This window comes from Chlamydotis macqueenii, chromosome 1 (assembly GCF_036417535.1).
Source record: "Chlamydotis macqueenii isolate bChlMac1 chromosome 1, bChlMac1.mat, whole genome shotgun sequence".
In the NCBI taxonomy this organism is placed as follows: domain Eukaryota; kingdom Metazoa; phylum Chordata; class Aves; order Otidiformes; family Otididae; genus Chlamydotis; species Chlamydotis macqueenii.
Genome location: NC_141556.1, coordinates 65,832,244 through 65,847,051, shown reverse-complemented (window position 1 = coordinate 65,847,051; position 14,808 = coordinate 65,832,244). Strand labels below are relative to the sequence as shown.

The 14,808-nt window shown below is 43.4% G+C and overlaps 1 protein-coding gene across 1 annotated transcript in view; it reads right to left on the bottom strand.

Moving 5' to 3' along the window:
* Positions 1-13,834, bottom strand: part of SYT10 (synaptotagmin 10) — a 34,635-nt gene extending 20,801 nt beyond the window's left edge. Inside the window, exons 1-2 of the mRNA XM_086748213.1 lie at positions 13,684-13,834; positions 1,373-1,730 (exon numbers count right to left, since the gene is read on the bottom strand). Of these exons, the coding sequence (XP_086604339.1) occupies positions 1,373-1,730; positions 13,684-13,834 (509 nt within the window). The remainder of the gene's footprint in view (positions 1-1,372; positions 1,731-13,683) is intronic.
* Between the last annotated feature and the right edge of the window lie 974 nt (positions 13,835-14,808).

Genomic DNA, 14,808 nt, shown 5'->3' with positions numbered 1-14,808 from the left:
CCAGTATTTCGGAAATATTCCTCAGAGTGGCTTGGATATTGTGCTCGGTCTCTTAGCAGATGGATACAGTAGTTGGAGCCAGGCACAGCCAGGGCAATGTGGCTTAAAGCCAACTGTACAGTCTCATAATTCAGGAGATGGTTCAGCTGCTAAAGTGAGTTAGACCTCCCCTGGCTGGAGCGCTCTCATTTTTGGGAGCCTCCCGTGGTTGCCTGTTGGCTGTTCCATGCTGTCAGAATAGCTGGGAAAAAGCATTTCAGCACTCATCACTGCAATGAGCGCCCTGAGCTGGCAAAACGCTGTCTTAGGGAGTCACAGGTCAGCAAAATATGTGCCCACTAAATACAAAGCACGTACATTCTCCAGTCTTGTGCCTCCAACAATTATTGGGAATGTGAAGGGGTTTTTTTGTTGTTTTTTTTTTGTTTGTTTGTTTTATTGAGTTCTTTTTTTTTTTTTTTAATTTAGTAGCACATGTTCATGTAGCAAATGTTTTATTGAAGGAAAGCTACCTCCTATACAGTATTTGTGTTCTTATTTATGGCATTATGCAACACTTCAGGTGCCTCCTTTAGCCTGCACTTTCCTATTCTTTGGTTATAAAACATCCCCCTCCTTTTTTTTTTTTCTGATGTAGAAAGTGATCTTTGCAGTTCACTGTTTGTTTTCCATGCATTAAATTTGCTGTCAGTATTTGAAGAAAATCTTGTTTGAAACTATAGGTCACTGCACACGTCTTCACCACTTTTCAACATAAAGCACTACCTGCGACAAAATAGAAGTTTATGTCCTCTACTTTAATACAAAAGAAATCAGTAGCAATTCTACATGCTTGTCATTTATTCAAGGACCTATGTAAAATATGTACTGCTTTAAGGTCAGTCCATAAGGATCTATATTCTTAGACTGGGATTTTAATTCCTTTACAAGTGGCAAACTGTGTCTTACAGACACGTGCCATCAACAACAAATCTTTCATTTATTTAGTGGAGAGGGAAACTTCCATCTGCAAAAGCAACTGCTGCATCTATAAAAATACCTCTGTGAAAAGGCACACTTGCAGTACTTTAAAACATAACACTGGAACAAATTTTCCTATACACAAAACCAAAAATGGAAATGCTGGAAGTAGTAACATAGGTATTTACAAAGTAGTAGAAGACATAGATTTGGTCTTCATATGTTAAAGTAATGAAGTAACAGAATATTCTGTTTAAAGGACACTGAGACTTTGCCTTCACGTGACTGCTGTTTCATGCATAACTACTAAGAAGTCAGTGAATAACCCAGGGTCCTGGTAATTTCCAACACAGCGTTCTGGCTCTACCTCTTCCCAGGGAACATGCCACAAATGCTAGTGCCCCTGACTTACCTTGATGACGATGTGGGCTCAGTGATCTGCCTCTGCATGCGTGCATGTCTGATCAGATGCTCTTTCAGTGCGTTCTGGACCTCTGCTGGTATATCAGGTGAAGTGTGGCTAATTTTCAACGCAGCTTCAAGTACCTTTGTTGTAGGTTTCCCATTTTCTTTAACTTCCTTTTTCTCACTGGTCTCAAAAACCTCCGTAGGAGCACTGGAGTTGCTCTGCGGGACATTACTGGGATTGGAAGTGAGAGGTTTGCTTCTCCAGCAGGGCCAACACAACTTCCAAAAGACAAAAAGTGAGACTACCAGCAAGGCGAGCCCGCAGAAGCTGACGACTACTGCTAACAGACTGACTGAGACGTCTGCAAGGAATTAGAAACAAAGATCATCATGACAGACAAACATGGAGAAAAAGAAAAAATAAAAAATGGCACAGGTAAGGAGATAGAAGCATTTTGATCATAGAATCATAGAATAGCTTGGGTTGGAAGGGACCTTTAAAGGCCATCTAGTCCAACCCCCTGCAAGAAGCAGGGACAGCTCCAACCAGATCAGGTTGCTCAGAGCCTCATCCAACCTGGTCTTGAACGTTTCCAGGGATGGGGCATCCACCTCCTCTCTGGGCAACCTGTTCCAGTGTTCTACCACCCTCATTGTAAAAATTTTTTTCCTGATGTCTAATCTGAATCTACCTCCCTCTATTTTGAAACCATTACCCCTAGTCCTGTCACAACAGGCCCTACTGAACAGCCTCTCCCTGTCTTTCCTGTAGGCCCCCTTGAGGTACTGGAAGACCGCTATAAGGTCTCCCCGGAGCCTTCTCTTCTCCAGACTGAGCAGCCCCAACTCTCTCAGCCTGTCCTCATAGGAGAGGTGCTCCAGCTCTCTTATCATCTTTGTGGCCCTCCTCTGGACTTGCTCCAACAGGTCCACGTTCTTATTATGCTGAGGCATTCAGAGCTGGAGGCAGTACTCCAGGAGGGGTCTCATGAGAGAGATCGATCATTATCTTGCATAGAGCTTTGATTCGTATTTAAGGTTTTTTTTTTCTTTTTTGATATCTATGCCTGTACCTTTAAAATGTTATCATTCTCTAGTATCTTTTTCACAAATACTCCATTAATTGTTTTTTAAGGCCAGGGGCCAGTATCTGTACCACTAGCTACAAACTCAGTCAGACGTCTGAGGAAGTAAGGGACTACCCAAATGGTTCCAAATACAACCAGCCATTGTTGCCAAAGGGTATCTGCTCAGGAACACATCTTGCTGAAAAATTTAAACCGCAGTCAACGTTTTCTATAAGTGCACATGAAGACAGACCACTTCTAAACCACCAGGCTGATACACAAATTTCTTCAGGACTTGACAAACTTTTGACTTTGTGTGCTAACTGCTTCAGAAACATATTAAACCCTAATATTTCAGTGGCATAAATAGGGACAGGATATAGTTCAACATATATAAGAAATCTCTAGGGTTAAATCTTAAGCTCTGGACCAAGACTGTGTTAGACCAAGACAGCACATACACATTGCTATCGAAAAATCTGCTCTGAAAATGCAGCTGGCTTCAGAGTACACTATGCAATGCTCTCGCACACCATGTGTACACTTAGGTACTCCTGCTGCCCTATATTTGACCTTTTCTGCCACAATTAGTTAGCATATCCAATAGCACAGCCAAAGATAGGAGAACAGATTTCATATCAAAGAAATTCTTTAAACAGATTTGTATTTTAGGAGATGGTGGATCACCAGAAATGCCAGTTGAGCCGTAATTAGGAGTTTTATTCCTTGTGACATGTTTCAGTTTGTTTTTTCCAGTATCATGTAATATTATAACTAAAAAAAAAAACCCCTTTCCTTTTAAGAAAAGCCTTTTGTATGCTTTAAAAGTATTCAGTAAACCCTGCTTAAATGTCCCTCAAGCAACAGCTACTGCTGCTTGTTACAACAAGTTTTGACAGTTTAACAGCTAATATTTCGCATCCATCGCTACAGGCTACTGAACTGAACCAGTGGAAAAGTGCAATGAGAGTTTGAGCATGTTTTTCCTAGAGGATGACAGGAAGAAAAAATAGTCCTCTAGGTATGTATTAGCTCCATGGAACGGTATGTAGCTCACAGGTCCCTTTGAGAGATGAAGATTCCAGTAGAAAATTTGGGAACGTTTTCTTTATGAATATATAATAACCAGATACATCTCTCAGTAACAAGCACTGAGCATAAGGCCCATTCAACATGAAAATGTGTGAAAATTAGCAAAAGCAAATAGCAAACGTTTGTAGTCTGGAGATTTGAAAGACACGGTTTTGCTCAACCTTCATATATGTCCCGGCCAATGCCATGGGAGAATGGGCAGAGGATGTGCTTCTTGATGTAAAGAGTTTGGCACAAACTGCTGCCCTACCTTGAACATTTCTTGCCAGTTCTGAGAAAGGTGTCCTCCTTTTCTGCCTGTAGTTAAATGTCAAAATGTAACCCTTGGAATATGCATGTCAGCTTAATGAGAAATTCCTATGCCAAATTCTGATTTAAGATGCTTCCATAAAATGAATGGATACATAATTATATCTAATAATAATGTAACTCAAGAAGCAAATGATACTTTTGCATATGATTTTTCTAGATAATTTATTCCCAGTAGGGTCTATTAGGCTATTTGGCTTAATTTACTGTTTACCCTGATATCCTTCCTCAGCCCAGTAATTTTCACTTGGCTTACGCATGTTCCGCAGCAGACTGTCCCATCTTGACAACAAGAGAAAACATTAAGAGATGCTAAGTTTGCAGCTTGTTTAGTGGTTAATCACTTCATTGCAAATTTGTATTTCAGATTTGTATTTTTGTAGTTGTAATTTACAATCATTGCTTCTTTCATGTCTTTGTGTGAGAGATTAAAAGATATGTAATGCTTCATAAGACATGCCTACACAAAATACAAATACAAACTGTGCCAGGAAACAAACCCAGAACTTGAAACTCAATTGCTTATACCAGTCCCTGGAACGGTTTTAAACTGAGCCAGTTCATATCCTCCCAGCTAATTCCTGGTCATGGATCAGGAATTAGAGTAGACCAATGATAATTTGTAATAGGTGGTTTGGAAGTGGCCCTTCTGTTTCAGCAGATGATGGACTTAAATACCATGAAGAGAGGTTCTTACATACAAGTTGGCCTCAATGGCAGAGAACAGCCACAAGTGAATTTAATACATGAATACACAGGTATGCCTCACTAAAGGAACTTTTGTGATAAATTGAACCAGCTGAATTTTCAATCAAGCTGGGCAAAATATTTTTCTACTCTCAAAGCCTGATAAAAAGTAAAACTCTTGAAAGTGTTGATGATCTATCAGAAATTTAAAAAAAAGAAAACAAAAAGCAACTCAGCTTTGGGTCATTTGCAATATTTCCAGCTCAGTTTATAGATGGTTGGCATAATTAGGTTATATTTTGAGAGGAAGGCTTTTAGAATTAAAAATTGTATTTTTTTTTTTAATTTAGAAAATATTGAAGCAGGATGTTTTAACAACTTTGAAACTGCTGGAAACATTTCAAAACCAGGAATATGAAAACTGATCCCTTCCAGTAGAGTTTAAATTCAATGAATAGATACTATTACCTGAAAAACATTCCATCAAAGCATTTCTAGCCAATTCTACTTTAAGTAGATGGCTTGGGTCCTAGGTTGGAAGGTCCCTTCCAACCCTAACCATTCTATGATTCTATGATTCTATGTTTCCTCATGGTTTTCTGTTTAAAACTGCTCTTTCAAGATATGACATTTTGGACAATTTTATATTTCTCATTTAAGAAAGGCGTGTCCATTTGGGAAGTGTGTTAATTCTTTTTACCTCAAAATCTCTCAGCATTTTTTTATAAATACCCTTAGAAACATTTCCACCATAAGAGGCTCCTTGATAGCCAGTCTTTCATATTAGGCAAGTACTTCAGAAACATCCTCATCTTTTTTCTGGACGGTAGGGAATGTTTTGAGCAATGGCTTCTGCACTATGGCTTACAACAATTTGCTGTTTGAAAACTGTCTCAAAAAAGTTCTGCCCATTAATCCATTTGCAAACATGCACATTGGCAGACTTCCATTTCCAAACCAAATTAAATTAATTTACATTTTAGTCAGTGCCCTGACAGCATATGCCCCTTGATGCTTAACTTTGGAAAAACATACTCCACAAACCCATGATCTTGAACAGAGAGACACAGTGCTGTGACGAAGCTGCCTATGTGTATAATGGGCAGGGATGTGTCTGATGTGGACCATGCTAAAGAGCATGTACTGTTGCCAGCAAAGGAACAGGTGGAAAGGAATGCCTGGAAAAAAAAGGGGCTTGTATTCTCTTTTGACCCACCTTTTGGTCTCTATTTTATCTTGGTTCTCTTAAATATTCAAAGTACAATGCCCCTGTAACTTTTTTTCAAACCTATTTTTCTTTAACTTTTAATTTGTTCTCACGTTCATCAGCCATAAGTAATTTCATCTTTTCCATAACGACCACCCTGAAGGTAACTCCAGTGTCTGGAATACCACGAGTCAGCTCAATCAGATAAATTAATATGTCTCTGATTTTCCAGAGTTTGGAGAGAAGCAGGAGCTTTATGTCTGAGTCCAATAAATCTCCCTTATCTCCATGTATATGAACTAGTTGGTCCAACCCATCATTTCTGCTGTTCAGTTTTCCTTGGGGAAATTTGAAGAACATAAAAAGTTGCTGGTGTTCATTTTTACTCGGTATTAGCAGACATTCCACAACTGCCTCTGTTTCTTCCAAATCCCTGCAGATAGGGATATAATGCTTTAGCCTGCCTCAAAAACTGGCAAGTGCAGAGTCTTGTATTTTCTTTCATAACCTGAACATGTCAAACCACCTGACTTAAATTTCAAATAGCAAAAATAGTCTTTCGCTTAGAAGTCTATGTGTGATCTCCTATCCTGTCCTCATGGAGAAACATACTTTGAAGATCTCCCTCAAATCTTCTGAGTCTAGCCCTATTGTGAAAGTGTTCCCTTCTAGGCTGTTAATTCAGTCTGATGTCTGAACTTGTTCAAAACAGCCATCGCTGTCTACTGGCTGGTACATCGGTTCTTCATGCTAACAGACCTCTAAGGTAGCATGCGTCTTGACAGGAAGGGGATCAAATGGAGCCAGGTATCACTGTGATTTACTACACCTTTGCATCACATAAAACTATTAATCTCTTGTCAAAATAATTTTATCAAAGTTGTATTATTTATTAATGCATCTGATAATCTATATCTGTCCAATCACAAATGGAATGCCCTCCTTTGCCATTTCAAACTCCATGTGCGGGACTTCAGATTACATGACATACAGCAGATACAGGGTAGTTCCCAAAAGTTTATTAGCCTTCTCCTAGGCCACATTACCTCCTGTTTTCCATAAATCAGAGGGAATTTGCCACAATAGCTGTGTATTCATGAGCCTCAGTACATGACTTGTGCACTGTACGTAACTAGAGAACTTTTGTCTGACTGTGTCATCGCGTTTTGCCTGAAGTATAGGAAGCAAAAGATGTTGCACTGAACATTGGTCTCTCCTCTCTAACAGACCAAATTATGTGTCTCCACTTCCAAGGCTTTTTCTGGCCTACCTACTCTCCTACTTGTTAACTCAATCTCAATATGAGGTAACTCTCAGCTCGGCTCAGCCCACATCTGCTCCCTTTGCTTTCCATTAAACAAAACCCCAGCTTTGGGCTTGGTCCCATCCTCCTCTCACACTTGTGAGGATGTCCCTGTAAGCATCTGCAAGGAAATCTCATTATCCTCTTTCAGACAAGAAAACGAAATGAAAACACATCACAAGCCCACCGGACTGCCATTAATCATAAGCATACCATAGCTGTAACACGGTTCATGTGGCTCAAGTGTCATTTTTTAATTCCCATGGTTATGTTTATTCTTACCCGGCATTATAGAATGAACAACTCCCACATATGATGAGACCTAGCAAAACACCGTGTCTCTTTATCTTGATCACTACAGATGTGTCCTCCAGCTGTTAAAAACGTTTCTGTATTTTTCACCTCTATTTCTTTGCAAAACATGTATGGAGAAAGATTCTTCCAAAAAACTCTTGTTTTTACTGTGTATCGCTGCTGTCTGCATGTTGAGCACTTCTGCATTGCTGTGACTGCCTTCGCATTTACTGTAAATAAATCTGGTCTCTGTGGTACATTTATCCCTCTGTTCTGCCTTTATGCTGCTGAATTAGATGCATTTCTGGTTTTCACAGCTTGTTAACACTGATTTTATAAAGCATATTTTTCAGTAACCCTGCTTTTTTTTCCCCTCAAAGCATATTCCTCTCCAGTAATAACTTTGTTCTGACCAGGTGATGGACTGTATCATAAATAATTTGATCGGTCTGTTAACTGTCCAAATATTTATCATTTAACTTTATCACATTTCTCTGTAACAGAATGCTCAGTTGTTTCACACAACAGTTACTTCCTCATGAAGAAAAATGTTCCTTTCTTGCATGACAGTCCTACACTGATGACAGTAGTCTTCACATTTGTTCAAGCCATTTCTGGTCCCCTTCATGCTTGCTTTGGCATAGTCAAGAAGAACTTGCAAGTACACTACTAGTTAAATCTCTTCTTTCTCACCCCTAAATGTATCCAGGCACTGTAAGTATACCTAGAGCTTATATTCCGTGTGTGTGTGTGCAAATGCACGCGTGCGCACATGCACGTTTAAAGGAACCAAGACTAAATGTAAACTATCAGCTGCCATCCGTGGGCTGAGAACTATCAGGGAAGCAGTTGACAGCCAACGGAAGACGCACACCAACTACAGCAGGAGGACTCATGACATTGCTCTTCAAAAAAAAGTGAGCCTATACTACAGAATGGCCATGCACAGGGTGCTCTAGTGTTTTCTTACTTCCTCTATACTTCTATAGTAAATGGTTAATTGAGGTAGGGTTAGAAACTTGGTAGGTTAAACTTTTATGGTAATAAAATAATTATGAGTAGAATATTTAGGTAAGTAACAAACAATCCTGCAGAAGCTGATGCTCTTCGCATGGTCAACTTAAAAAAAAATTAATTGTCTGACAAGGAAAAGAGCAAGAGCGAACATCACTCTCTAGAACTCTCTAGCCATTCTAGATGGCTAAAATATGCCCTCCTGGCAGGGAAGCAACTGGGTTCCCAGCTCTGTTATAAACATCAGTTCCCCATGAGAACTGATAATGAAAAAGCAAAGTTCTGCAGGACTAGCAGGCCTGAAAAAAAAGCAAAGACAGCAGAAAATGCCCACCATTTGCAGAGGACATACAATGAATTTTAAACCTGTGTCCCTAGAGCAGGATGCCACAGCTCCTCTTATTACACTCTATGCAATTGGCTTAACCTTCAGAAATGCTCCCAGCTGGGACTTTGATGTGCTTGGTTCCTTTGAAAATGAGGAGGGATGCTTAACAAGCAGAAATGAATTAGAGTCCTTTATTAATCAGATAACCTGAGTCAAAATACAGGTACAACCAAGCGGCATATATGAATTTTGGACACTTCTAGAAAATAATTTACTTGGATTAGAGATAAATTTTGTTAGGTGCAATCCTGCACATCCAGCTCCCACTTATTTTTCCACCTGAACTCTTCCTATTATTTGACAAACATCTTAATCATTTTGCCCAAATCTACTGGAAATAAAGAAGATGTAAAAAAAAAAAAACAACCCTAACACACAACAAAACAGTTGCACTTGCAATTCAGCATTTTGTCAAAAATGTTATACCCTTCAGAAGAAAGCTCACATTGTCATCTAACTGTATAAAGGTACCATAAACATAAACAGCTTCCTAATCTTTTCTCTTGAGCATTCCCCTGAGATGAGAGAATTAATAGTCCTTGTAATTACCAGAGCAGAAGATACAACAGCAGATGTCGTGTCTTCACTAATTGTCTAAAGCTCTTAGAAATTTAGAAAATTATTTATCTCACTAAGATTCTTTGCTGTGAGTTCCACAGATTAATTATCCATTACACTAAATATGATTACCCCTTCCTGACCCAAGCAGCGAGCAGTAATTGAGGGTCTTAAGGTGGTGGTGGTGTCGCTGAGAGGAAAAAACTATTGAAGAATCAGCCATTTCTTTGATGTAATTCTGTTTGTCCACAAAGAATGTCCAAACTCTTATTTCTCTGACAATAAAAGGAATCGAACACATGGAGGTTTTTTTTTTTTTGGTTAGTAGCAAACCTGAATAGCTCTCCTTTCTGCTTTGTTGTTTCATTTTGTTGTACTCTGCCTTCCCAAAGCCATACTCACAATTTTTTTTTTTTTGTTCTGACTATGTCTCTGGCTCCCTCTTCTTTGTTATCCCTGTTATGCTTCTTTCTCATAGTTAGGCACTTACACTATCAAAAGGATCCGTAGCCAGCCTTCCTGCTTGCCAGTGAAATTTCTAGGGTCACAAGGTTAATATTGCCTCATATTTGGCTTTGAGCCTGTGATTGGGTGGTGCATCTTTTGTCTCAAGTAGCCAATTCCTCTGAGAAGCCTGGCTGCTTTTCATGGTCTAGCTGAACAGAAAACAATCATCACACCCAACAACATAACCATATCACAGCAGTTCTAGTTGTCTTTTTAAAATGTTTTCGACTTCCAGAGTATGTTTTTATTCCTGTATTATATAGAAATGTTCTGCTTTCCTTTTTACCATCTACTCTTCCACTTTCCGAAATGTTTCTTGCTCTATTCTTTTCTTTCCAAATATGGGTCTCCTCATCTTTTAGACTTCTTTCCTTCAATGAAATCTCATTAGTAATTTTTACCTTTGCTATCTTTGTGACACTTTCAGGTGTCTTTTTTTTTTTATATTAGGAAAACCCAATGAACCCACTGTTTAAAGAAAGAATATGCTATCCCTATACAGTCCACTATTATTATATTTTCTCTCCCCTTTATACCACCTCTTGGACTATTTGCTTTTTGGATTTTTCATTTAAAGTTTAGCTGTGATTCTGTAACATAACAACATACAATAATAAGCCATTATTCTGTAATAACTCTCTGCCAGTCTTTCCTCTACATCTTCCAGTTCTTACAACTCAAGTATCTTCTTACTCTTAGTACAGTAGCTTCTTCTCCATACACTTCAGTGCTTGCTGTAGGAGCTAATTCCCAACACACTGCTATAGCTGGAGCCTCAGACAGCAAATAACTGAACTGGTTCTATTATGCATATCACCCAGTGTGGGCATATGCTGGGGAAATGCTTCCTGCATCATCATCTGGGACATACAGCAAAACTGGCAAGGCTAAATTTGCCATTCCTCCTCTGTACCATACAGCTACAGTTGCCTGACACCAGAACTGTGCTGAATTTACTCAGCCACTGAAGGATATGGCTACATGATATAGACTGTCACGTCAAATGCTACCGTCCTATGCATGAGACACAGATAATTTCAGGAAAACACAAACATTTATGGCTTCATTCTCAGAATGATGATGGTGAACACTCAACATTTCTACTTTTAATGAATAGGAACTATGGATGTTCAATGCTGTAGACAACATTAACCACAGAGATGATAAGGACCTCTATGTGCATTTGAAGAGCAGAAGAGATGGCATTATTCACCTTTCAATGATCACATTTCTTTGAGCCTAGACACTATTTACAACTTTTCAGTTCATAACATTAATGTGAGTGATACTTATGTCTCTCTCCAAGTGTTTGCATATTAAAATATTGCCAATTATCAACAACGACAGTGTGTCCGTTCCTCCTCTGGGGCCAGAAAATATTAAAATATGCTCACTGGCAGTGTTATTAATGTTCAGTTTAATATGTTTGCCAATACAGTTGACATCTTCTTCCAGTACCTCAAGGGGGCCTACAAGAAAGATGGAGAGAGGCTGTTCAGTAGGGCTTGTTGTGATAGGACGAGGGGTAATGGTTTTAAAATAGAGGGAGGTAGATTTAGATTGGATATTAGGAAAAAATTTTTTACAATGCGAGTTGTAGAACACTGGAACAGGTTGCCCAGCGAGGAGGTGGAAGCCCCATCACTGGAAATGTTCAAGTCCAGGTTGGATGAGGCTCTGAGCAATCTGATCTAGTTGGGGATGTCCCTGCTTCTTGCAGGGGGGTTGGACTAGATGACCTTTGAAGGTCCCTTCCAACTCTAACCATTCTATGATTCTATCTATCATCTAATAATGGTTTCCATTTAAGGAGGAAAAAGAGATTTAGGAACTCAGTTGAGCTGTGGCACCCAGTGGTTGAAGCTCCTGGTCTGTTAAATATCAGGGTTTTTTTCTAATCCAGCAATTGCAAATTAGTTAGGATTTACAAATGAAAAAAACACGAAGATCACTGACTTTGAAGAAATGTCTAAAAAGAAGATCCTGTTACTGTATACAATGCAATATCAAGGCTGGCATTGAATTTTCAAATTTCCTGAACAGCAAACCTTGGTTTACCTTGTGGGACATTTTTGTATCCTTCACATCCCACCTGTTTATATTTCCACTTTGCTTTTATATAACACATAATACTGACTCCCTGCGTAGTACTCTCTAAAAATCACAGAGAAACTAATCTTTTCAGAGCTCAATTTCCCAACCCCTCTAGGGTAATTTTATTTTCATGCAACCTTCTACGATTCCGACCAAGAGAACTAACACAGTGCGTGGTCGGAATATACTTGGTAGTTTGCATTTACAGTGCACAACAAATCCACGATTCGTGCTGTGGAAGCACACTACGACCCCTGCGCCCCCGGCGTGCAGCCGCCGCTGCAAACTCAGCGCTCACCTCCAGCGCAAAGCCCTGGGAGAACCGCACAGGTACCGGCGTCTGAAAGAAGTATCACTCCTCTTTCAGGCACCAAGTTTTTTTTGTCTGAGGTACTACAAATACCCAGCATTTTGCAGTAAAATCTGCGGGCATTAGAAGAAAAAAAAAACCCACCAAAGTAACAGCTGCGGCGGTAGCCATAGCGCAGCTGGGGCACATGCTGAGGACCTGCTGCTTTTCATGACTTGGTGTTAATTTATTTAATTTGCACTGTAGGCTTGGCATTTGTTGGCCATAATGCAAGCTGTCAATTTGCATTTATGGACAGACAGAATAGGTTACCAATCCCTTCCGGCAGAAATTAAGCACGGAACTTGGGACTAATTTTCAAGCCCCGCCCTAAAACTAAAGTACCACGGAGAGCCAGGGGTGCAGAGGGTACTGTACAGAACAACGCAAGGGCGCAGAGCCGGTCCCGAAAGATCCTGACAAGCCACAAATCAGTCACCAAAGACACCACCGTTAAGAGTCAAAATCTTGGGTTCGACCCCGACAATTTTTTCTGACTTCGGAATGTTTAAATTAACCCAAATTCCCTCCTCTGCCCGCCACCCGCCCTAATTTTTTTTTCTGGACGAGTCCTGGACCGGCTGCCCTGACTCCACAGGTCCCCACTGGCTGTCAGAAAGCTCTCCTGCCGTCCCCTGCGATTAAGAGAGGAGGGGATGTAAAACGCCTCACGCCCCTCTCAGAAAGAACCGGGGGCTCTGCCAAGTTTCACGGCAGGGATGCTTTAAGCCGCGGCTTGGCGAGCTCTGCCCCCAGCCCCGAGGGCTGTCCAACCCCGCTCCGTCCCCATCCCCGCCGGTGTGTCCGGGGCCGCCGGCGCGGGACGCCGAAGACGGGAGGGCGGCTGGCGAGAAGAGCGGGCGCAAACCAGACGTTGCGCGCCCGTCGCACGGAAATGCCGCCCGCCCGTGACCAGGGCAGCAAACGCAGCCCTCTCCCCTGCTCCCCGCACGCGCGACCCCGCAAAACACATGCAACAGCCCGAACCCCACCGCCGGGAAAACCTTGCCGAAGCGGAGCCGCGGGGGGCAAACGGGCGAGAGGCGGGGGAAAGGCGCCGGCCCCGACGGCGCGGCTCGCACATCGGCGGCGATTTCTTTCCCCTCGCTCCCCGTCCCCAAGCCCGCACCCCGACGTTTCCCCCCTCCATCGCCCCGGGGTGCTGGCCTCCACCCCAGGCGCGGGGCACAAGGGGCGGGTATCACCCCGCAGTGGCGGCTCGGTGGTCCCGACGCTTCCCCTCGCTGCTTCCCCGGCGCGGAAGCCACCGCGGACTGCGAGAGGAAGACGATTTTAAAGTGTGACTGCCCCCCCTCCGCCACCTCCGCACGCAGGGAAGGCAAAGGAAAAAAAAAAAAAGTTGCGCTCTCCGGCCGCCCACGCCGGCGCTGCCCGCCCCGCGGCGGCGGCAGGACGGGCACGGCGGCGCGGCGGTGGTACCGGTACCTGTGCCGCCGATGCCCTGACGGGCGGTCTCCAGGGGGAAGATGCCGGCGCACTTCTCCCGCTCCACCTGCCCGCCCAGGCACAGCTCCGAGATGATCTGCAGCGCCTTGTGGCACAGGCTGCCCACGCCGTCCTCCGCCGGGAAACTCATCCTTCTGCTCGGGCCGCCCGCCTAAGCCATGGCCGGAGCGGGACGGCTCCGCGCCCGACCCGCGCAGCCTCCCGCGGGGAGCGGAGCGGCGACGGCGGGAGCGGGGCGGCGGGCGCGGCGCGAGTGAACCCGCGCTCTCATCTAAAGAAGTAGTGAAGGGGGGAGGGGGGGGAGGGAGGGAGAGACACAAAAAAAAAAAAAAAAGGGGGGGAGGGGGGGAGGGAAAAAAATAAAAAGAAGGGGGAAAAAAATAAGCATCCACTTAGCAACGCCTTTTGTGCCTAGCGGGCTTCGGTAGGCGGCTCGGCCAATGGCAGCCCAGCGCGGCGGGGCGCAGGTGGTGGGGGGGCTCCCCGCCTCCCCGAGGGAAACTTTTCCTGCCCCCCCGCAGCGGCCGGGCGAGGGGCGGTGGCGGCCGGGGCTGTGGTCGGGGCGAGGGGCTGCACCGCGGGCGGGGCGCGGGAAGGTGCGGAGCGGAGCAGGGGCTGCGCCGCTGGCGGGGCGTGGGAAGGTGCGGAGCGGGGCGGGGGCTGCGCGGCTGGCGGCGGGCAGAGCCCTGCCCTCCCCCTCCGCAACCCACGACTGGACCCCCGAGAGCTGATGGCAGCGGTGGGCTTCGTGCGGCGCTCCTCGGTCGCGGGTCGCGCCGGCGGGACCGAGCGGAGTTTATTCCCCACCGCTCCAGTCGTTTTTCCCGAAACGTTATTTCTTAGGTGACCTGGGCAGCGTCATCTTCAATACGATCTGCCCAGAGACGTCGGACGACTTCGTTAAAGAGATCGCCATCTCCACCGCGCTTGTCAGCAGCGGAGTTACGGGATAGTTGACTTCGGCTATTTCTCTGACTTGTAAAGGAGTTAGAGTAACCTTACGATTGTCCAGTCTGTTTCCTCAGCAAGTTCTATAAAGTTGATTTTTTTTTTTTTATAGATATAAAAAGTTCCAGTCACTGCGTGTGCTTGAACGTACTTCTA